The 22639-nt window shown below is 43.2% G+C and overlaps 1 protein-coding gene across 1 annotated transcript in view; it reads right to left on the reverse strand.

The window, feature by feature from the left end:
* PEX5L (peroxisomal biogenesis factor 5 like) overlaps window positions 1-22639 on the reverse strand; it is a 115727-nt gene that overhangs the window by 43997 nt on the left and 49091 nt on the right. The window contains exons 4-5 of the mRNA XM_033958834.1: window positions 18838-18958; window positions 13166-13262 (exon numbers count right to left, since the gene is read on the reverse strand). Coding sequence (XP_033814725.1) covers window positions 13166-13262; window positions 18838-18958 — 218 coding nt within the window. The remainder of the gene's footprint in view (window positions 1-13165; window positions 13263-18837; window positions 18959-22639) is intronic.

Raw genomic sequence — 22639 nt, forward strand, 5'->3', positions numbered from 1 at the left:
ACTACCCACCTACTGGAGCTCAGGGCCTTAGGGAATGCCCTCGAAACCTTCAAACAGGCAGGGCAGTCCTCACCCAAACAGAAAACCAGGTGGCCTTGCACTATATCAACAAACAGGGAGGGACAGGGTTGACCTCGCTATGCAAGGAAGCTTGCCACATGTGGGAGTTCTCCAACTCCATTCAATGCCCCATCCAGGCAACTTACCTCATGTGGGAGCAGAACGACCTGGCAGAAAGACTCAGCCACCAGCTGGATCCCGATGAGTGGTGTCTCAACCCAGCGGCGATGAAGAAGATCTTCAGCACCTGGGGCACACCGAGCATCGACCTGTTTGCAACCGAACCGAACTCAAAATACTCGACCTTCTGTGCAAAGAGATCAACCCATCGCCGTCTCAGCCCCGACGGTCTGTCTGTGAGTTGGAACACCCTAAGTCCTGCAGAAGATTCTTCAGGACAGAGCAACGGTGATCATGATTGCCCTGTTCGGGCTCCTGCAACCATGGTTCCCGTTCCGGCAAGGGATAGCGGTTCACCCACCTCTCCCCGCTCCCGATCAGTGCAGTTCTCATTACACAACGCGGGAACCTTACCCTCCACCACGACCTGCATTCCTTAGCCCTGACCGCATGGATGATGAGAGGATGAACCTACCACAAGACGTGGAGCACACTCTTATGGCAGCCAGAAGACCTTCAACCAGAAAACGCTATGGGTTGAAAGGGAGAAGGTCCCGCTACCAGTGCACAGACACGCAGCGAGACCCCTACAACTGCCCCATACCGGACATCCTGCAGTACATACTGAGCTTATCTCAGGGGGACCTAAAACCCACTTCCATCAAGGTCCACCTAAGTGCAATCACGGCATACTACGCTGGCCTAGACAGCAAACCAGTGTCGAGGCATCCAGTAATCACAAAATTTCATGAAGAGACTGTCCAATCTGCACCCACTGGCCAGACCACCACCGCCCGGATGGGACCTCAACTTGGTGCTGCATCATCTCACCTCGACCCCTTCAAACCTTTGGGGGAGGCAGATCCCGTATTCCTGGCTGGGAAAACCCTGACCATCGTGTCTACCGACACACTCCCTCATGAGAACAGGGTGGTACCCAGAACCCACCCCCGATTCTTGCTGAAGGTGGCTTCAGCGTGCCTCCCAGCACTCTACATCTCCCCACAGGGAGGCACACTGCCACCTCAGCAACACCTCCTGGACTGTGTGCGGGCCCTGACTATGCAGCAGATTAGACAAGCCTCAATTGTTCGTCTCCTACGACCAAAACAGACCAGGACTTCTGGCCACCAAACGCAGGCGCTCGCGCTGGATATAAGAGTGCATCCCCTTCACCTATAGAAAAGCGCAGCATCAACCGCAGGTGGGAGCCAAAGCCCACCAGCGCAGAACCATAGCCAACACAACGGCACTTCTGCACCACACACCAATAGGGGACATCTGCGATGCAGCCACTTGGTCCTCCATGCACACCTTCACCAAGCACTACTGCCTCGACATAGCATTCCACGCTCCAAATGCATTCGGCCGAGCAGTCTTGGAAGTGGCTCTTCCCTCCCGGGAGGGACAGCAACCACTAGCACAGCCTTGACAAACACTGATCAAGTAGAGGGTTATAAATATTGACAAACACTGTTCAAGTAGGGTGTTATAGATATTGATTAAGTAGGTCTTCCAGCACTCCTTCCTAGACTGAATGTGGAATAGGCAAGTATGAATTCTCACATGCAAGTACGATTTGTCACTGTTGACCAGTTGGTTTCTCACTGTTCATTGATTGTCATTGACCAATTTCACTGTTCTGTGAGTTAAGTAGGTCTTCCAGCAATCCTGTCTAGTCTGAATGAGGAATAGGCAAGTATGAATTCTCATATGCAAGTACGAATGGTCACTATTGACCAGTTATGAATTGTCACCGTTGACCAGTTGGTTTTCTCACTGTTCATTGATTGTCATTGACCAGTTTTCGCTGTTCTGTGAGTTAAGTAGGTCTTCCAGCACTCCTGTCTAGACTGAATGTGGAATAGGCAAGTATGAATTCTCACATGCAAGTACGAATGGTCACTGTTGACCAGTTGGTTTCTCACTGTTCATTGATTGTCATTGACCAGTTCATTGTTCTGTGAGTATTATTGCTCAGTTAACACAGCACTTTATCTAAAACCTTGTTTCCACAACTTTACCTGCTTTGCCTGATTACCCTGCCCGGCTCGGCCTCCACAGCCAGGCGAGGGATGCACAAAGCGCTAAGGCGCAGGTCCAGTCGGTACATCCCTCGGCTAGGGAGTCACCCTTATGTGGCTGACTCATCCTGCTTGTCCTAGGAGAAAGTGTAGTTACTTACCTGTAACGTAGGTTCTCCGTGGACAGCAGGATAGTCAGCCACACAACCCACCCGCCTCCCCATATGGCCGACCCGGCCACAGCTAGGAACATCCTGGGGATTAGGGGGAAGCAGGGGGAAATGGGTAGGGCTCGGGCATGCCCAGTGGGGCCCGGGCACTGCACGTGCTCAGAGAAAAAAAAAAAAAATCTCTCTGAGCTATTGGAGAGCTTATCCGCAAATTGGGAGGTGTTGGGACAACACCCATATGTGGCTGACTATCCTGCTGTCCACGGAGAACCTACATTACAGGTAAGTAACTACACTTTACATACTGTGGAGTGGATTTAAGATCCCCCTGTTTTTCCCATGGACAACTCTATGTTGCTTGATCAAGGGTGGGTTCACCCAAGAATTTATATGTTCTTGCTCCTGGAGGTGAAACTAAAAATGTTGTTTATAATCAAGTTTTGTGTTAGTTGTATTGTATTCATTTTGTCAAATATTTCACATTATAATTTGAATATTGTACTTTTTATAAAGCTGTAAAAAAATAATTTCATTCACCACTATAAAGTATCTTTATTTCAATCCATTTTCTGTGTTATTGCTATAATTAAATACCCGTGCAACGGCGGGGCATCAGCTAGTAAGGTATAAATTGAACAGACGTACAAACTAGTACAAAAGGGTAGAGGGGGTAGAACTACAATTTGGTTTTTAAAGGACAAAGAGGTAACACAACTATTTGTACATGCATTTCTTTGAGCAATTGACCTTATGAAAAGATTGAATTGGTCTGTTTTTGTTCCAATCTTGTTCTGATTTTTATAATATTTTATGTATGTAACTTTCTGTAAACTGTTCTGGAAAAAAAATGGTATAGAAATTTTAAAAATAAATAAATATAATAAATAAATATATGGAAAGCATGATAAGGTAGGGGTGGGAAAGAGGAAGAAAGAAAGAAGAGAACCCCCCCCCTAAAAAAAAAGAATGAAGAGAAATCTATTTTAAAAGAAAATGAAAGACTGAAAGCAGCATCTTTAAATAAGAAACTTTTCAGGTTATGTTTGAAGCGTGTCAGAATATCTTCCTCTCTTAAATGTTTTGGCCCACAGCCTAGTTAGACCTGAGGCAACGAAGAGTAAAAATGGCCATGGCCATGGAGAGTGGCAGTGGGATAGATGGGACGTGAACCCTAGCTTTCCAGATTTAAAACAACCCGCTCAATGCAACATTGACTACACATCTCTGTTTTGCAGGAGTCGTTCTTGGCCAGACCGTACGGACTGTGCAAGTCTTTATCTGCTGTCATCTACTGGGTTACTGTACATTTTCAGTCCGTCCGTGTGCCTTGCTTTGATCAATCAATACCAACAGCTCAGGCATTCAAGATTTTAACCAGTCAGAGTATATTAGATAGCAGCAAAATCAATCTGGACACTAAACTCTGCAAAGACCTCAGCAGCCCTGATGCTCGGCCGCAAACTTTTGCCGTGCAGACTCAATGCATCACTCTTGTCATCAAACTTAATATAAATGATTTGATATGCTACTTGATACACTCTGACTGATTAAAATGTTTATTGCTTTTATCAATGGCATATTCTGCTGCAGATGGGCAGACTGGATGGGCCATTTGGCCTTTATCTGCCGTCAAGTTTCTAGGGTTCTATAATCAGAAAGTTCTATGACATCACAATGCAGGTGTAAAGAGCCTTAGCCAATAGGGAGAGGAGGAGATAGTGGATGTTGTGGATGGGCAGACTGGATGGGCCATTTGGCCTTTATCTGCCGTCAAGTTTCTAGATTTCTATAATCAGAAAGTTCTATGACATCACAATGAAGGTGTAAAGAGCCTTAGCCAATAGGGAGTGGAAGAGATAGTGGATGCTGCGGACGGGCAAACTGGATCTTTATCTGCCGTCAAGTTTCTAGGTTTCTATAATCAGAAAGTTCTATGACATCACAATGCAGGTGTAAAGAGCCTTAGCCAATAGGGAGAGGAGGAGATAGTGGATGTTGTGGATGGGCAGACCGGATGGGCCATTTGGCCTTTATCTGCCGTCAAGTTCTTGGTTCCTATTCAGCCTTCCATTTGCAAGCACTGGTTCCTCTAAACCAGGGGTAGGCAATTCCGGTCCTTGAGAGCCACAACCCAGTCGTGTTTTCAAGATTTCCACAATCAATATGCAAGAGATTAATTTGCACGGACTGCTTCCATTCTATGCAAATCAATCTCATGCATATTCATTGTGGAAATCTTGAAAACTCGACTGGGTTGTGGCTCTCGAGGACCGGAATTGCCTACCCCTGCTCTAAACCATAACATACATTTTTTTTTCTGTACTGCAGATTTTGACACAGGATTCAGTGCAGTTTTCAATAAGATTTCTAATCGGTGATCATGAACAGTGAAATATAGATTAAGGGTAAAATGTCTCTGCTTTCGAGTTACTCCAAACTCTGACAAATGTCTGCCCTTGTCCTTTATCTATTGCAGGGGTGTCCAATGTCGGTCCTCGAGGGCCGCAATCCAGTCGGGTTTTCAGGATTTCCCCAATGAATATGCATGAGATCTATTTGCATGCACTGCTTTCATTGTATGCTAATAGATCTCATACATATTCATTGGGGAAATCCTGAAAACCCGACTGGATTGCGGCCCTCGAGGACCGACATTGGACACCCCTGATCTATTGTAATCCTAAAAATAGGACTTGCCGGAAACTGTACTCTTGAGAATAAATGCTTGCTGCTAACCCAATTCTCAGTCTATAGTCCCCTGTTACTTCCCCTGAAACGCTCGGCATCAATACGGTGTTGATGAAGTGCTCTCCCAATCTTGTTCCATTCAGTAATCCTTTCTTGGGATTCAATTCTGTGATTAGTATTATGTTCAAACTCACTAGTGGGTCTATTCATTAAGTTACGAGAACACATTTGCTTGTGGTGAACAGCGTTTTCCATTCGGTGAAGTGCGTTATTATACAGTAAATACACTAAATAAGAAGTTCTGATTATTGCTAACTTTTCTGTGTTATTTTCTAGATCCTACATCAGGTACAAAAGGGCTATGGCAAAGAGTTGTATGTCATTTGAAGCAGTGTTCTTCAACCACCGGTCCATGGACCGGTGCCAGTCCACAGAAATTTCCTGCCGGTCTACAGGGCCAGCATGTGCATCAGGCCCAAAACAGTGTTCTCCACCACCGGTCCACGGTGTGATCGATACCTTCGAGCCAGCTCCCTCTTCCTAACTGATTCAGTGCACAAAGTCACGGGCAGTGGCTCCTACGGGCATCCTGCGCCTGAACCGGAAGCCTTCTCTCTGACGTTGCAACGTCAGAAGGAAGGCTTCCAGATGAGGCACTGGACGTGCAAGGTGCAATTAGTACTATTATGGGGGCGGGGTCTGGGGTGGAGATTGGGTAGAGATGGGCGGGGTCTGGCCCACGACTTAGCCCAGTGTTCTTCAACAGCCGGTCCACGGACCAATGCCGGTCCACAGAATAATGCTTTTATTTCTGCCGGTCCATAGGTGTAAAAAGGTTGAAAAATATTACATTAGGGATTTCTATTCCGCCATTACCTTGCAGTTCAAGGCGGATTACAAAAGAATTATCCAAGATGTAGTACAACAAGAACTTACAAAAAAAAAATAAAAAATTGGTCATTTTCAAAAAGAGTAAGAAATGGGTAAAGTTGTTTGTTTGGGGTAGTTGGCTTTAGTGAGAGGTGGAGTTTGAGACTTGCGGTATTATTTCTTTTTTCAGAGTTTTCTTGAAGAGTATGGTCTTTATTTCTTTTCTAAAAATCTTGTAGTCGATTTAAAGTGTCATAGCAATCAATACCAAGACTTGCAAAAATACTTCATATGCTACCCTATTACGGAGACATTCGCAACATCTAGAAAAATAGAAAAAGTTAGAAAAATGAAAGGCCATATGGTTTTTATCTGCCATCTACTATCCCTTCCTCTAAGTTACCAGGAGGCCATTCCAAGCATTCACCACCCCTTCCATGAAAAAGTATTTTTTGAGGTTACTTCTGAATCTATCTCTTTTCACCTTCACCCTATGCCCCCCCATTTCAGAGTTTCTATTCAATTGAAAGAGACTAGCCTCATGCATATTTATGCCATGTAGGTATTTAAACATCTCTGTCATATCTGCCTTCGCCTGCCTTTGTCCAAAGTACACAGATTGAGATCTTTAAGTCTGTCCCTGTAAACCTTATAACGAAGACCATTGACCATTTTAGTAGTCTTCCTCTGGACTGATTCCATCCTGTTTATATCTTTCTGAAAGTGTGGTCTCCAGAATTGTAGACAATATTCTACATGAGGTCTCGCCAGAGGCATCAATACCTCCTTTTTTCTCCGTATATACCCAGGCATCCTTCTAACTTTTGCCATCACCTTTTCAACCTGTCTGGCCACCTTAAGATCCTCCCATACTATGGCACTCAAGTCCCGCTCCTCTTTCATGCATAAAAGTTCTTCACCCCCCTAAACTATAGCATTCCCTTGGGTTTTTGCAGCCCAAATGCATGGGGATAGAAGGGTATAAATAGAGGATCCTGGACCTGTTGTGCCGCCGCGTGAGCAGACTTCTGGGCATGATGGACCTCAGGTCTGACCCAGGAGAGGCATTGCTTATGTTCTTATGACCATACAATTTATAGCATTAAATCTTAGCTGTCATATTTTGGACCATTCTTCAAGTTTTGCTAGGTCCTTCGTCCCCTGGAAGTTATTGCTAAAGATTCCCTAGTGGTCCCAAGATGAACCTTATAACCCACACTTCTAGCAAGCCTAAAATTTAAAAAATGCTTAACTGTGCTTAAGCCTCCCTACTGTACCTCAAGCCCTGCCCCTTAGCAAAAGCTCACACTTACCCTGAAATCATGAATGTCTAGGGGAGGCTGAAATGATCTTTACTTGCCCTTGCACGGCTGGTGTCATCTTTCAAAATAGCATCTATTGCATGCAAGTTGTTTCAGAATTACATTATGCTAGTGGGTTTATAATGTACTAATAAAATTGACAATTTTTTGTTACTGTGCCAGGCTGTGCTAGAGCTTCGAATTAAAGCCTTATTTTTCATCATGATAAGTTTTCTGGAACAACAGCCAAGAAAGTAATTAATGTATTACTCAAGTAATCTGATGTTTTGCATTTGGAAGATAACTGGAAAAATATAATTGATTTCGTTAGGAGCTAGACTCTCTGGTCTTGTGATATGACAAAAATATGGATTAGAAATATAGTGTACTTGGGGTCAAACAGAGTTAGCAAAATGGACAGGTTACTTAAAGAATTATTGCAAAGCACTTTCACTACTCCAGGATGTATTTTCAAAGCACATGGATGTTAGTATGGAGTTCTTATGCTTTCAGGCGGACTTCTCGGGTCACCAGGCCGCCCAACGGTATAAATTGCTGACTGGATTTATTAAAAAGAAACTAAACACTGGTCCGAGAGACATTTGGAGTATTGAGATTAAGCACCAAATTACTGCGTTTCAATGGCCACAAATTTGGTCTTGGAGGATGAGATGTACGGTGTCGGCATCTATGAGACAAACTTGTTTTTTTCTGTTACATAGAGCATTATGGACCCCTGTTCGGTTACAAAAATTGGATAGCTCTAAGTCTAATAAATGTTGGCACTGTCATCTCGAAGCAGGGACTTTAGATCATTTATTATTCTATTGTCCATTTATTATGAATTTCTGGAAATCAATTTGGGACCAAATTAATTGTTTATTAGACAATCCAGTGGCATTGTCATATGATACTGTGCTATTTCGTATGGCAATGAGAGCAAAAAGTCAGATTTCTACAAATAATAACAAATTATTACTTATAATGACTGGGGTTGCCATTCAACAAATTACGTATAATTGGAAAAATTGGAGTAGATTAAATTATAATTTCTGGTGGAATTCCTTATGTCATGTTTATAAAATGGAAAGATTTATTGCAATGCAGCACGTTTTTTTCAGGAAATTTCAGGATGTGTGGGAGCCATTTACAAGTATTAATTATTTTTTTTTTCCCTTAAATTTACAAGTTTGATTGTGAAGGAGGAGGGGAGGGTAAATTTATTGTTACATATTGTATAAGGTATTGATTATATGATAAGAAAGGGTGGGAAGGGTGGGAGATAAGAGTATATTATTTGTACCATTGATGATTATTAAGTGTTATATTTATTGTTAATTTGTTTGGCTATATTGTTACACTTATTGTAAATTTGAAAATGAATAAAGAATTAAAAAAAAAAAAAAAAAAACACAGCACATGGATGCTCCAGAATCGCCAAAAAAAAAGTGTCTATCTGACAAAATGTTCAAATTGCGATTTTGGAATGACAGACTTTTGAACATCCTTTACTGTAGTTCAGTGGTTCTCAAAAACCTGTCCTGGGGGACCTGCAGCCAGTCGGGTTTTCAAGATACCCCTAATGAATATGCATGAGTGAGATTTGCCTATAAAATCGGTAGAAGGCTTGCAAATTTCTCTCATGCATATTCATTACCAATTATTAATTAACACTGGGATTTCTAATTCCTATTCAATAGCTCTCATACATAAAACATCAAATTATACACCACAAAGAGCTATGTATCAATTGCAACGTGTTCTCAACCATACATAGTGTGACCATATAGCTCCAGAAAAAAGGGGACGGATTGAGACATCCGGGTTTTACTTCCATTGAAAGCAATGGAAGTAAGAAGAACAGATTGAGACATCTTGGTTGCTTTTAATGGAAGTAAAACCCGAATGTCTCAATCCGTCCCCTTTTTTCTGGAGCCATATGGTCACACTAACCATACACAATTTTATTTCCCAAAAGTTCCACTCAAATCACACCTGTGCATCATATAAATATATCTAATAAATATATCTAAACCCTTCCCATCCAATAAAAGTTCATATCAAACTTGTATCATTGTCCATATGTTGAACTTCACAATCTTCAAGTACTGTGCAAATTTCTCCTCATTCTTGGTTTGTCCACTAGGCTTTTGCTTCATACTCCATGTATCATTTCTCTCCACAATTGAACCTTTATGACCAACATAAGTCTGTGTTTCGCCCATCGGTATTGTCAGGCGCTGTAAGTTATTCTTAGATTCAGTTAGAGTCTGTGTTTCTGATTATTCATTATACAATGTATGTAAACCTCACACCATTGGGAGCAGTCCAAACCAGGATCTCCCTCTACAAAGGCCAAACTGGAACTGAAGCTTCAACTTCAAGGTGGATAATCACAAAATGTGCATCGAGCAAACACACCCATACAATAATTCAAACCACTACTATGTATAAGGGGATGAAAAGACCTCAGAGACCTTTGCAAAGCCACAATGCTGCTTAAGATTTAGCAATGGAGCAGGTCATGTGTCTCAATCATCGGTCAAAGCCCCATGTGATTATTGTGCATGATAAGTGCTCTTCTTAAAGTTTTAGTGCTATCTTTTTGCATAAAATAAGTTTGAAATGAAAATTCACTTTGTGATCTGCAGGTTTGGCTAGATCAGGTTTGTCCTCTTTCTGTCAGAATGGTTATAAGTTCGAAATGCAAAGTAGAGTATTGGGAGTTCAACTAGATAATTTGTTAACTATGGAATATCAGGTTAATTTAGTGAGTACAAAAATTTGGGGGCGTTCAAGGCAATTACGATTAGTCAGAAAATGTTTTGATATTTCAGCATTTTCACTAGTGGTCCAGTCATTAATTCTTTCGCAATTGGATTATTGTAATATAAATTTATCTAAGGTCAGGGGTGTCCAATGTCGGTCCTCGAGGGCCGCAATCCAGTCGGGTTTTCAGGATTTCCCCAATGAATATGCATGAGATCTATTAGCATACAATGAAAGCAGTGCATGCAAATAGACCTCATGTATATTCATTGGGGAAATCCTGAAAATCCGACTGGACTGCGGCCCTCGAGGACCGACATTGGACACTCCTGTCTTAGGTATACTACAAGACTCCTAAAGAGATTACAAACTGTTCAAAATACTGCACTTAGAATTATATTCTCGATTCCCAAATATGAAAGGTTTACACCTTACTTTGTTCAAATACATTGGTTACCAATTTCTGCTAGGATAACTTATAAGCTCTGTGTATTGGTTTTTAATATTTTACATGGCCTAGCTCAGACATGGGCAACTCCAGTCCTCGAGGGCCGGAATCCAATCGGGTTTTCAGGATTTCCCCAATGAATATGCATTGAAAGCAGTGCATGCAAATAGATCTCATGCATATTCATTGGGGAAATCCTGAAAACCCGATTGGATTCCGGCCCTCGAGGACCGGAGTTGCCCATGTCTGACTTAGCTCCTTCTTATTTGCTGGATTTAGTTTCCTTAATGATCGGTAAAAGGGTCATATACAACAAAATCAATTCTGTTTACAATTTCCATCACCTAAATCAATTAAGTCATCCCATCAGCTTAGTACTTCTTTTAGTTATCAAGCTCCGACTATTTGGAATAAACTTCCTCTCACTGTTAAATAAGAAACTAATTATTCAGTTTTTAGAAAGCTTTTAAAAATAGTTTTATTCAGGGCTCTGTGCGGCGCAATAATCGAGACAGATGAGGACACTTTTAACTTATCTCAAACAAACGATCGGTACACCAACGATGGCCAGTGTTTCACTATTCTGCTTGCCTCAGGGTGTGACCAATCCGATCGCAAACTTTAACATGGGACTCGTGAACGCGTCTCCCTGCACAATACACTGGTCACACCCCCCTGAGCCAAGCAGAATTGTGAACGCTGACCATTGTTGGTGTACCGATCGTTTGAGATAAGTTAAAAATGTCCTCATCTGTCTCAATTATTGCACCTCACTGAGAACATACAAGCACCGATTGTGCAACATTGGCTGCTAAAAAAACCATGATATTAGCGATATTAGATGGAGGATTATAGATAATATACATGGGAGGGAAGGGGGGAACATTGAAGAAATCTTAAACTTTAGAGAACAACAGTGGATCTACCGGTTGAATACAGTAGCTCCCTATTGACTGAATGAAGAATTAGAATGGGACTCTCTGATCTAACCTTAGGAGGTATGAATTATCTACATTACGACGAATATTTAAATCACCATGAGTTAGCAATGTGATATTTAATTTATTTAAATTCTTATATATTGGAAGGTTTTCCTTACATTCATTTTAAGCGAGCTCTTTTTCCATCTGGTAAAGCAGTAATAGTGTGTCGGTGTCCGGTCAAAAGCGCGCCGGGACAAAGGCGTGCCCAGACAATTGAGCACAGCGTGTGCCACCGCGCCGCTCTAAATTACTGTTTTTAGCGCTCCGACGGGGGGGCGTGGGGGGGGAACCCCCCACTTTACTTAATAGACATCGCGCCGCGTTGTGGGGGGGTGTAGGGGGTTGTAACCCCCCCACATTTTACTGAAAACTTCACTTTTTCCCTGTTTTTAGGGAAAAAGTTCAGTTTACAGTAAAATGTGGAGGGTTACAACCCCCCAAACCCCCCATAATGCCGGCGCGATGTCTATTAAGTAAACTGGGGGGGGTTCCCCAACAAAAACCCCCATCGGAGCCCCTAAAAACTGTCATTTAGAGCGGTGCGGCGGCACGCGCTGCGCTCAATTGTCGGCGCGCGCTTTTGTCTTTCGCGCCGTTGTCTATGAACCAGTGTGTCAAAACAAAGTCTCCTCCGCCAATCAGTGAGTAAATTTGAGTGATGATGTCAGCACGTTAGGTGCGTCTCACCCAGCTGATCCGGCGTGTGAGGTATGAAAAGGGGAGTTAACCAAACCGCCGCCATCTTCATCTACTGAAAAGTGTGGTCGAGACTGAAGGCGTGCTACTATTAGGTAATGAATTTACTAGGTGATAACATTAAATTATTAGTTCACTGTATAATATAGGGTGATGTGTATTTCGCTAAAATACTGGGTTTCCACACAGGGACCCAGCCTTGAAAAAGTTTTTGTAGCGAAACATGTTGGTGAAAGAAAGTCCCTTACAGAGACCACAACATTAAAGCTAAGTCTTAAGAACTGAGTTATATATTTATCAAGTATTTAAAACATTGAAAAGATAAAAAAATGATAAATTAAAAAATTAAATTGATCCGGTGAAGCTTAACGTAATGGAAAAAGTTTGAACGCAATGGAAAAAGTTTGAACGTGGAGTGGTGCATCTGAGGAGCAAGTTAGCATTCTGATGACTGGTTTCAAAAGAGCAACGAGTTAAAGAGAAGGTCATTTATGAAAGAATGCTTATTTAATTTATAAAATAAGAGTGCAGTAATATTTACTTGATATGTTATGGCCATAGAATGTATAAGAACTGACATGATCCACCTGGACTTAGTTGATTTTGGAAACAAATCTTATTTGAACTTGGCTGCAAGTGAATGACAAAAACGCTCTTTGCATCTCAACAACCAATTACACCAGTAGATAACTATCCCTCCCCCATTTTATAAAACCGTAGCGTGGTTTTTAGCGCCGGCCATGGTGGCAATAGCTCTGACGCTCTTAGGAACTCAGTGCTAAAAACCACGCTACGGTTTTGTAAAAAGAAACCATTAAGCCCTTCAATTGTTTCGCAAGTTGTGCTTTCAACGAGTTGGTGGGTTGATAAATTTGCAACATGTGGTAGTGGGAATATGCCAGAATTTAAACTTTTATTTCCTCACTAATGTGCAGGAAGGGGAAAATGACGAGTCTTGACTCTTTTACTTTTGAGGCATAAATGTTTGCATGTCTCTGCTGTTAAAACCTATTCTTCATTCATGCATTTGACTTACCCTGGTGGCTGGTGCTAGCTCAAGATCAGAGGTGGATTCAGACTCCAAGGCACTTTTGCTTTTAGTCAACTCAGGCTGTGATCTATTCTCTGCAGACCTGCATGGGGGTGCATTTTTAGAAATTATTTACAGCGTTCCAAGAAGCCTAAAATACATGGTGCCCTGGGGCCAGCCACAAAACACATCCAACCTTAATTTATCGACTGGCAATTCTCTAGGTGAACATGACAAAAAAATCATTTCATAGCACACATTCAAATCTTTTATGTTTCAGATTGACTTCCACTTCAAAAACATTATGAAAACGAAGCAGGACGTGAACAGAACTTTGAGGTTCCAAAGAGTGACACCAAAAGCATATGATCAGAAAGTTTCCTGATCAAAATGATTCTTCTCAATTACAGTGGTGCCTCACACAACAAACTTAATTGGTTCCAGGAGCAAGTTTGTTATGCGAAAAGTTCGTTATGTGAAATGCGTTTTCCCATAACAATACATGTTAAAAAAAATAATTCGTTCTGTAGCATAAAATATGCTAAGATGACATAAAAAAAGATAAATTTTTTGTTATTATTTTTATTTAGATACATCTAAAAACATAATTGTTTTTTAAAACAACACACATTTTTTAAATTTAAAGACAGACTAAGTAGAGTCTAATTTTACAGTGAGAGAGGGCAGAGTCTCAGCGGCAAAAACTGGGACTTAACTGTTCATTTTTTTTTTCTTGGCTTATTTTTGGTTGGCCACCGGGTTTTCATGTTCTGTGGTGTTAGTTTTTTCTCTTTTTCGGTGCAGTAACATGGCAGCAGAGGTGGTTAAAAGTTGTTTCCGGTGTGGGAAGCGGCAAACACCATCGGGGTTATGCGCTGCAGGGTATGTGGACGCTTCGGGGGAAGATGTAGTCATGGCGCCGGTTGAGTTGGCATTTTCCCGCCCGAATGATGTGCATTCAGTTTCGCTGGCTCTCTCAGTGGATGCAGCCGCATCGGCGGTGCAGGACCCACAGCTGCTTGATACCGTGCTTCTTTCCCTGCCGACATCACTTTCTCTTCTCGGCGGGGTGTCGGCTGTAGCGCCAGTGCTTGTTTCACAGGGAGCCAGGCGGAGAGAGGGCAGTTAAGCGCGGTGCCTGCGCGGAAGGATGCAGCTCGGGCGACTTCGTTGTGTGAAACGAAGTTCGTTGTGGGAAGCAAGACATGAAGTTCATTGTGCGCAGCGTTCGCTGTGCGAGGCGTTCGTTATGCGAGGCACCACTGTATATACTTGCAAAATGGAATGCACAATATACTGTGTTAAGAAGCAAGAAATTGCAATGGAAGGTCTTACTTAATCACATTCCTCTTTAATTATGCTCATCAAAATATTTTCTGGAAAAATATTAAAAGGTCATCATTGATAATTCCGGGAGAAGTTGTTGAACCTATCTTGCTCTGTTTGTATAGTATAAAAACTGCTACCGTGTATGGGGCCCTTTTACTAAGGTGCGCTAGTGCGTCATAGCGCGCTAACTGCTAATGCGGGGAAACGCGTCCATTATATCCTATGGACGCGTTGCTATGCATTAGCATTTAGTGCGCGCTAAGACACACTAGCGCGCCTTAGTAAAAGGACCCCTATGTAAACTAATAAGAAATGACTAATTGCTAATATAGGGAAAAGTTACCAAACCTATCCTGAACTGTTGTTAGGCCTTGTGGCATGGACCCGACACGGTCCGTGTTTCGGTGTGAACTGGAGTTACCAGATTTTTCCTTCGGGAAAGTGTGGTCGAGACTGATGGCCACGCCCCCAGGAATGTCCACTTCCGCCTCTGTCCTGCCCCCCAACCCTGCCCCCAAATGGCATCCGCACATACACGGACACGATGCAGTGTGACGTCACGCGCACACGTACGTGTGCGTGACATCACTGCGCTGCGCGATTATGTCAGGAGGCTTTTCAAAACCCAAAGTGCCGGGTTTTGAAAAGCCGTCCGGATTTCCCCGCTCGTGTCCTCAAAAGGAGGAAATCCGGACGTCTGGTAATCCTAGTGTGAACCTTCTTCCAGGGTCCGTACTGGTTGCGTCACGAGCTATAAAAATGCTGATTTATATCCAAAGTACTGGGCGATAAAATCAAAACGCAGCCAGCGCTGTGAATCTAGTGATAGTGCTTTTTGGATTGACACTATTGCTAGATTCATGGCGTTGGCTGCGTTTCGATTTCATCGCACAGTACTTTGGATATAAATTGGCATTTTTATACCTTGTGGCTCAACCAGTAAAGGCCCCAGAAGAAGGTTCACATCAAAACACTGGTCCAGGGGTGCCGGTACAGTAACAGCACTAGCATGGCAGTGTTGGAGACTGCTAGAAAGCCAAACGAACCCCCCCCCCCCCCAGCAGTGGAAGAGATGCCGATTCTCTCCCGCCACAAACAACAGCCTCCCTGCAGCGGTGACACCCCCCCCCAGCAGTGGGAGAGACACCCCCTTTGCACCAGTGACCCCCCAGCAGTGGGAGAGATGCCCACTCTCTCCCGCCATAAACACCCCCTGTACCAGTGACCCCCCCCAGCAGTGGGAGAGATGCCCACTCTCTCCCACCACAAACAACACCCCTTTGCAGAGGCGACCCCTCCCCCAGCAGTGGGAGAGATACCCCCTTTGCACCAGTGACCCCCCAGCAGTGGGAGAGATGGCCACTCTCTCCCGCCATAAACACCCCCTGCACCAGTGACCCCCCAGCAGTGGGAGAAATGCCCACTCACTCCCCCACCAAGCGCCCCACCCCCACTCCTGAAGCGGGAGAGAAGCCCATTCTCTCTTGCTGTCACACAACAACTTCCCGCCACTGCCTCTGACCCCTCTCCCTCTTACCTTGAATTAGTAGGCTGACCGAAGGGATGCCTATTCCCTGTGGCTAGCTGGCCCACCTCTTCAAAGATTGGCCTTCCCCTCCCTGGTGCATCCTGGGATGCTCCGGGGTGTGGCCTAAGACTCTGATTGGCCCAGGTTGTTTAAGGCCCTTCCTAACTCCCAAGGTCTGAATATTAAGATCATAAGAACATAAGAATTGCTCTACTGGGACTGGCCGAAGGTCCATCAAGCCCAGCTGTGTGCGTCTGGTTGTTCTATAGAAATAATTAATAGCAGTAGTAGCAGTAGTAGAATCCTGTTTCCAATAATGGCCAACCCAGGGCCCAAGTACCTAGCTAGATCCCAAGTAGCAAAACAGATTCTATGCTGCTTATCCTAGGAATAAGCACTGGATTTCCCCAAGCCATCTCAATGATGGCAATAAAAAGAACGTGCCTGAGAACTGGACTAAAGCTTGCAGGTAACGTGTGCACAGTCTTAGTTCCAGCGCAGAGTTTGCCAGATTCTCACTTTGCTTGTCCTTTCACTTTGAAAATTTCCACAGGCTCACGCCTCAGCATCTGCTATTTGGTTTGCATAATCTATATATATAAAATCGGAGGTATGTATGTGTGTGTGTATGTATGTGCCGCGATCACGCAAAAACGGCTTGACCGATTTGAACGAAACTTGGTATGCAGATCCCTCACTACCTGGGTTGATATGTTCTGGGGGTCTCGCGGCCCACAACTCTATGTTGCTTGCTCAAGGGTGGGTTCACCCAAGAATTTATATGTTCTTGCTCCAGGAGGTGAAACTAAAATTGTTGTTTATAATCACGTTTTTCGTTAGTTGTATTGTATTTATTTTGTCAAATATTTCACATTATAAGTTGAATATTGTACTTTTTATTAAGCTGTAAAAAAATACTTTCATTCACCACTATAAAGTATCTTTATTTGAATCCATTTACAGTGTTATTGCTATAATTAAATACCCGTGCAACGCCGGGGCATCAGCTAGTTTTTCCATAAAAAAAATGCAGGCACTCAACCGCAACTTCTGCCCCATCATACTGCCATGTGTGCATTTTACTTGCAAATTGAACAGGCAATTTTGGGAAAGACCTTTTCCGTTGGTAGAGCCCAGCTTCGTTCAAGGAAAACGGCTTTGAAATGTCCCTTTTCTTGTGAAGAAGTTTTGGTATAAAGTTAATGCACTAATTAGAGATGAATATTGGTCCATTTTTATCCATATAGGGACAGCAGTGCTTAAAACCCAGATATGAAGATCATGGAAGAAATTCTATAAAAATATCATGAGGTACATTTTGCGAGATCTACATTTGAAAGACTCAGCTGCTTTCTGTAAATACAGTCTTCCACTGCTGGGATGCATTACTGCATGTAATAAAGTCAGTTCAGTTTGCGGGATACCGATTAGGCAAACTGTGACTCTAAACTATATAGGTACTGATGGGATTAGAAATGTTCTCATGCAATGGAAAATACGTTTTGAAATGTTCTTTTCTTTATAGTACAATCTTTTTCAAAGTGATCGGAGTGCAGAAATATCACACACAGCCCATTCCACCCAGTATAAAAAAATGAAAAAGAGGCAAGAACAACTCAACTAAATGGCAAAAGTTGAGTGACTGAAAAGGAATGTGTCACCAACAATAGAATAGTCACTCTATACGCCTCAACGGCAAATGATCTTAAAGAGATACATGAAACTGTAATTGAAAATAATGCTCAGAGACATGAAGGCGAGAATTCCGCCTCACCACCCAATCATCGCATTGTTCAATACAGCAGTGATTCCCAACCCTGTCCTGGAGGAACACCAGGCCAATCGGGTTTTCAAGATATCCCTAATTAATATGCATGAGAGAGATTTGCATATGATGGAAGTGATAGGCATGCAAATTTGCTTCATGCATATTCATTAGGGCTAGCCTGAAAACCCAATTGGCCTGGTGTCCCTCCAGGACAGGGTTGGGAACCACTGCAATACAGTGTCAAAATGATGGCATTGATTACTATACGATTCAAAAAATGCCAACTGGGCTATGAATATTATGAACTTGTCTACTTAGCACTTAAAGAAGTGAAACTTAACTTCAAAAAGGTCACTGGTTCCGACGTGCCACGTTTCGATACTGTACTGTACTGAACCCCTGTACTGTGCCAGAGCACAGTACAGGGGTTCAAGGAAGGTTTAGATAGGTTCCTAAAGGATAAGGGGATTGAGGGGTACAGATAGAAGCAGAGGTAGGTTATAGAAATGGTCAGGAACCACTTCACAGGTCATAGACCTGATGGGCCGCCGCGGGAGCGGACCGCTGGGCGCGATGGACCTCTGGTCTGACCCAGTGGAGGCAACTTCTTATGTTCTTATGATACTGATTGGGTGGTGAGGCGGTATTCTCGCCTTCATGTCTCTGAGCATTATTTTCAATTACAGTTTAATGTATCTCTTTAAGATCATTTGCCGTTGAGGCGTATAGAGTGACCATTCCACCCAGTATAGCATAAAGGCAATTTCTGATGAAGCATCAATTGGCGCTCCAACCTCACAAGAGAGTAACTTAGGGGTCCTTTTACTAAGGCACGCTAGCGCAGCTTAGCGCGCGCTAAAAATTAGCATGTGTTAAATGCTAATGCGTGCGAACGATAATCCATTATATCCTATGGACACGATAGCATGCATTAGCAATTAGCGCGCGCTAAGACAATAGTAAAAGGACCCCTACGTTATAGTCAGATTTTCAATCAAGCAATAAACAGCTCTGTTGGGGGACGTGGATCAGAGCCTGAGAAATGTTTTTTACCATAAGAGCTCTTTTGAAGCAGTTTTGGACGAGGATTTTCTTTCCAAAGTCCGATGCCTCTCGTTCTTATCGCCACAAAGGTTCGCTTCATCCCATTTATCCAACTGCGCACGGATATCAACTGCAGAAAGAAAAAAAAAAAAAGGACACTTTGGCAAGAAACAACTTAACTCGGAGGAGGTAGCTCATTCTGTAGGTCTGTGAAACGGGTACCAGTGTCGTTGAGCAAGCTCGCGAAGGAAGACTTCGCATAGGTGAATTTTAATCTGCCATTGATGTTGTTATAATTATTATTAAAGGTTATTATTATTATTTTTTTTTTGCAAGGTTATTATTATTTTTTTTATTTTCTGCCAGATTCCATATAGATCACCCGGATCTGTGTGTAAACAAATTAGTCGATTGGGTCCTACCAACCAACTCTTGGTGTTAACAAGCACTTAGGGCTCCTTTTATCAAGGTGCGCTACGGGGGTTAGCGCGTCAGACATTTCATCACGCGCTAACCCCCGCGGCAAGCCGAAAACCTAACGCCTCGTCAATGGAGGCATTAGCGACTAGCGCGGCAGGCCCCGAAGCAGCAGTGTGTAGAGTGCTGCAGACGCTGCTGGAATCAGAAGGTTAGTCGGGACCGCGGGAAGGGAGAGTAGGGGAAACGCTGCTGCTGCACAGGGAAGTGGTGTGGGGGGGGGTGGAATTGGGGGAGAGGGAATCCTGCTACAGGTTGCTTCAATGGTTGATTCTTGGATCCATTTTTCCAAAAGGTCCCTACCAATGGTGCAAACATTTCAACTGGTCTTAGCGAGTGCTTTACTGACTTTTAGTTGAAACTGTCAGGTGGAATTGGGAGTTACAAGTACCGGACTAGAGAGTAGAGATCACTTTATGAAGGCCTGGACAAGGATCGGATGGAGGATTTAGTCTACCTCTTCTGAAGATCTCTTGAGCCTCTTGATCTCGCAATTTGTTAGTTGCTGCCAATTATTCACTCGGCATTTACAGTTTACAAATGAGAACTGAAATAATTAGAATTCTGCGAAGATGGTCTATTTGCATTCTGAATACCTGTGCTCACTCTCTGGCAAACAAACCCCCACACCTATTACCGTTTTTCAGGCACTTTGCATCTACAATATACAATCAATCAAAATATAATGCATTTTGCAAAGCTGATCAAGAACTGTGAGCTAACGCAGTTCATTACAGCTACAATAACTAAAAGCTTTTCCCTGTTTAATATTAATAAGGTTTAGAAACGACGAGATTAAAATAATGATGTCCTTCTGACCTTTCATCTCGTAACTTTTCCTTTGCTTATCTGTGGAGTTATGTTGCCTGTAGACCTGAAAAAGAGAGTCTTCCTTTAAGAGATAAATAGTCCAGGTATCAGAAGACTGCCTGCTGAAACCAGCGGATACTGCATTAGATTAACTGTTCCAGAAGCAACCATGTTGGATGTAATATAATTTGTCATTTGTTATATTTTTTGGCAGGAGGGGAATTAAGATCTCTACCGACAGAACTGCTGTCAATCCCTCTTGGCAGGTGCAATTTGAGCACACATTATCTGAGCTTTAGTTCCCCCAAATACTGGAAGAAAATGTTTAGAGCCTGGAGGAATTGCGTCCATGGTCTGATTGCCACTGCATTACATTACAGAGATTTTTATATTCTGCCATGGCCCTTATGAGTTCCAGGCGAATTACAATAAAGTGGATGACCGAAAACAAACTCAGTTAAACCAACAATATTGAAAAAAAATCTTAAAAACAATCAGTTCAAAAATTTCTTAAATAAAACTGTTTTTAAAAAACTTTCTAAAAACTAGATAATTCGTTTTTGATCTAACTGTGATGGGAAGATCATTCAAAGTGCAGTATTTTGAACCGTTTGTAATCTCTTTAGGAGTCTTGTAGTCTTCAAACTCTCGAAAAATAAAAAGGAAAGGGGACAGATTCAAAACAAATGCTAGGAAGTTTTTCTTTACCCAACGTGTGGTGGACACCTGGAATGCGCTTCCAGAGGACGTAATAGGGCAGAGTACGGTACTGGGGTTTAAGAAAGGATTGGACAATTTTCTGCTGGTATAGATAGAGGATTGCTGTACAGGTCCTAGACCTGTTGGGCCGCCGCGTGAGCGGACTGCTGGGCACGATGGACCTCAGGTCTGACCCAGCGGAGGCATTCCTTATGTTCTTATGTTACACCCAAGATAAACTATGTTAAGATGTCTTCTTTCAGGCCAGAGAGACAAAAACAGAAGAGTATCGTCTGTTGTTTTGTGATGTGCGTGTAGTGTGTGCGTGTGTGTATCTGTGCATGTTGTGGCTCTGTAAACGGCTTCTAAACCATAGGTGCTGAGCGACGCGGCGCATAGCGCATGTCCATCTTGAGTTAGGCGCTGCTTACGGAATCGCGCCTGGTGACGCCTTAATTGGACTTAGGCGCCGGTAGTCGTCAAAACTTTAGGCGTACCTTATTTAGGCCAGGGCTTTCTTGACCTAAATATCGGCGCCTAAGTCCAATTTAGGCACTTACATGCAAAACACGCCCAGAATCCAGCCTTAGGCACGCCCACTTTCTGGTAGGCACCTTAGACTAGGTACCTATCTGAAAGCGATAGGCGCCTATCAGGTTAGGTGCCTAGAAACCAATTAATTTTAATTTAAGCCAATTAAGAGGTGCTAATTTACTCGTTATTGGCACCAATTAAGTTCTTTAATTAAGTTAGGCTAGGCATGCTGATCTTGGTGCCTAACTTTAGCCATCTTTTATAGAATCTGGGCCTATATGTGTATACTGTATTCATACGTTCGTTGCGGCTGTATGTGCATGTAAAGCATGCCTATATTAACTTGTGTTAGTCTATATCTATGTATATTTATTTGTATGGGGTAATTTTCTATAGGTTGCCAAAGCATAAACGATGGATACTCCATGCTATGTGCGAATTCTAGTAAGTCCTTAGCTAAATAAAACAATCTTTCCTTGTGATGAGAAAGCTAAGATCCGTCAGGAAAATACTTTGAAACAGTGGCTTTCCGAATTTTAGAGCAATCCCTAATTCTATCTCGACTAGACTACTGTAATGCAACACTAGTTGTTTGCTCTAAAACATTGCCATTGTGTCTACAACTAGCTCAAAATGCAGCAGTAAAACTCGACTGCGGACTATGGAAACTGGAACATCTGCAACCCTACTATAACCTACTCTAACTGTATTCTATTTGTTTATATCACACAGTTCGGCACTGTCAGTTTACTATCCAACCCGTAAATTCCCCTAGGATTCTATCCAGCTATCTCTCCTCTGTTAAAAAAAAAAAAAAAAATTGTATCTTCACTGGAAAATGTCCAGTCAAATCTTTTGTAATCCACCTTGAACTGCAAGATATAGGCGGAATAGAAATCCGTAATGTAATGTACTATATACTAGAGAATGACACGGTGACGGTTTACCCGCGGCCACCGCATTTAAGCCGCGGGTCACCGCCGAAAACGGGGAAGAAAACTAGCAGTCGCTGCGGTGACGGGGACAAGGCCATTCACCGACCGCGGAAACGGTGAACAGGTTTGTCCCCGCGGGCCAATGTACCCCCTTCTAGGAACCGCTATTTACCGCCCGACGCCCGATTCACCCCCCCAGCAGGACCGCTCGCACCCCCACCCCGAACGACCGCTCGCACGCGCTCCCACCCGCACCCGCGATCGGAGCAAGAGGGAGCCCAAGCCCTCTTGCCCGGCCGACTCCCCGACGTCCGATACATCCCCCCCCCGGCAGGACCACTCGCACCCCCACCCCG

The sequence above is a fragment of the Geotrypetes seraphini genome, chromosome 9, assembly GCF_902459505.1.
Source record: "Geotrypetes seraphini chromosome 9, aGeoSer1.1, whole genome shotgun sequence".
NCBI lineage: Eukaryota > Metazoa > Chordata > Amphibia > Gymnophiona > Dermophiidae > Geotrypetes > Geotrypetes seraphini.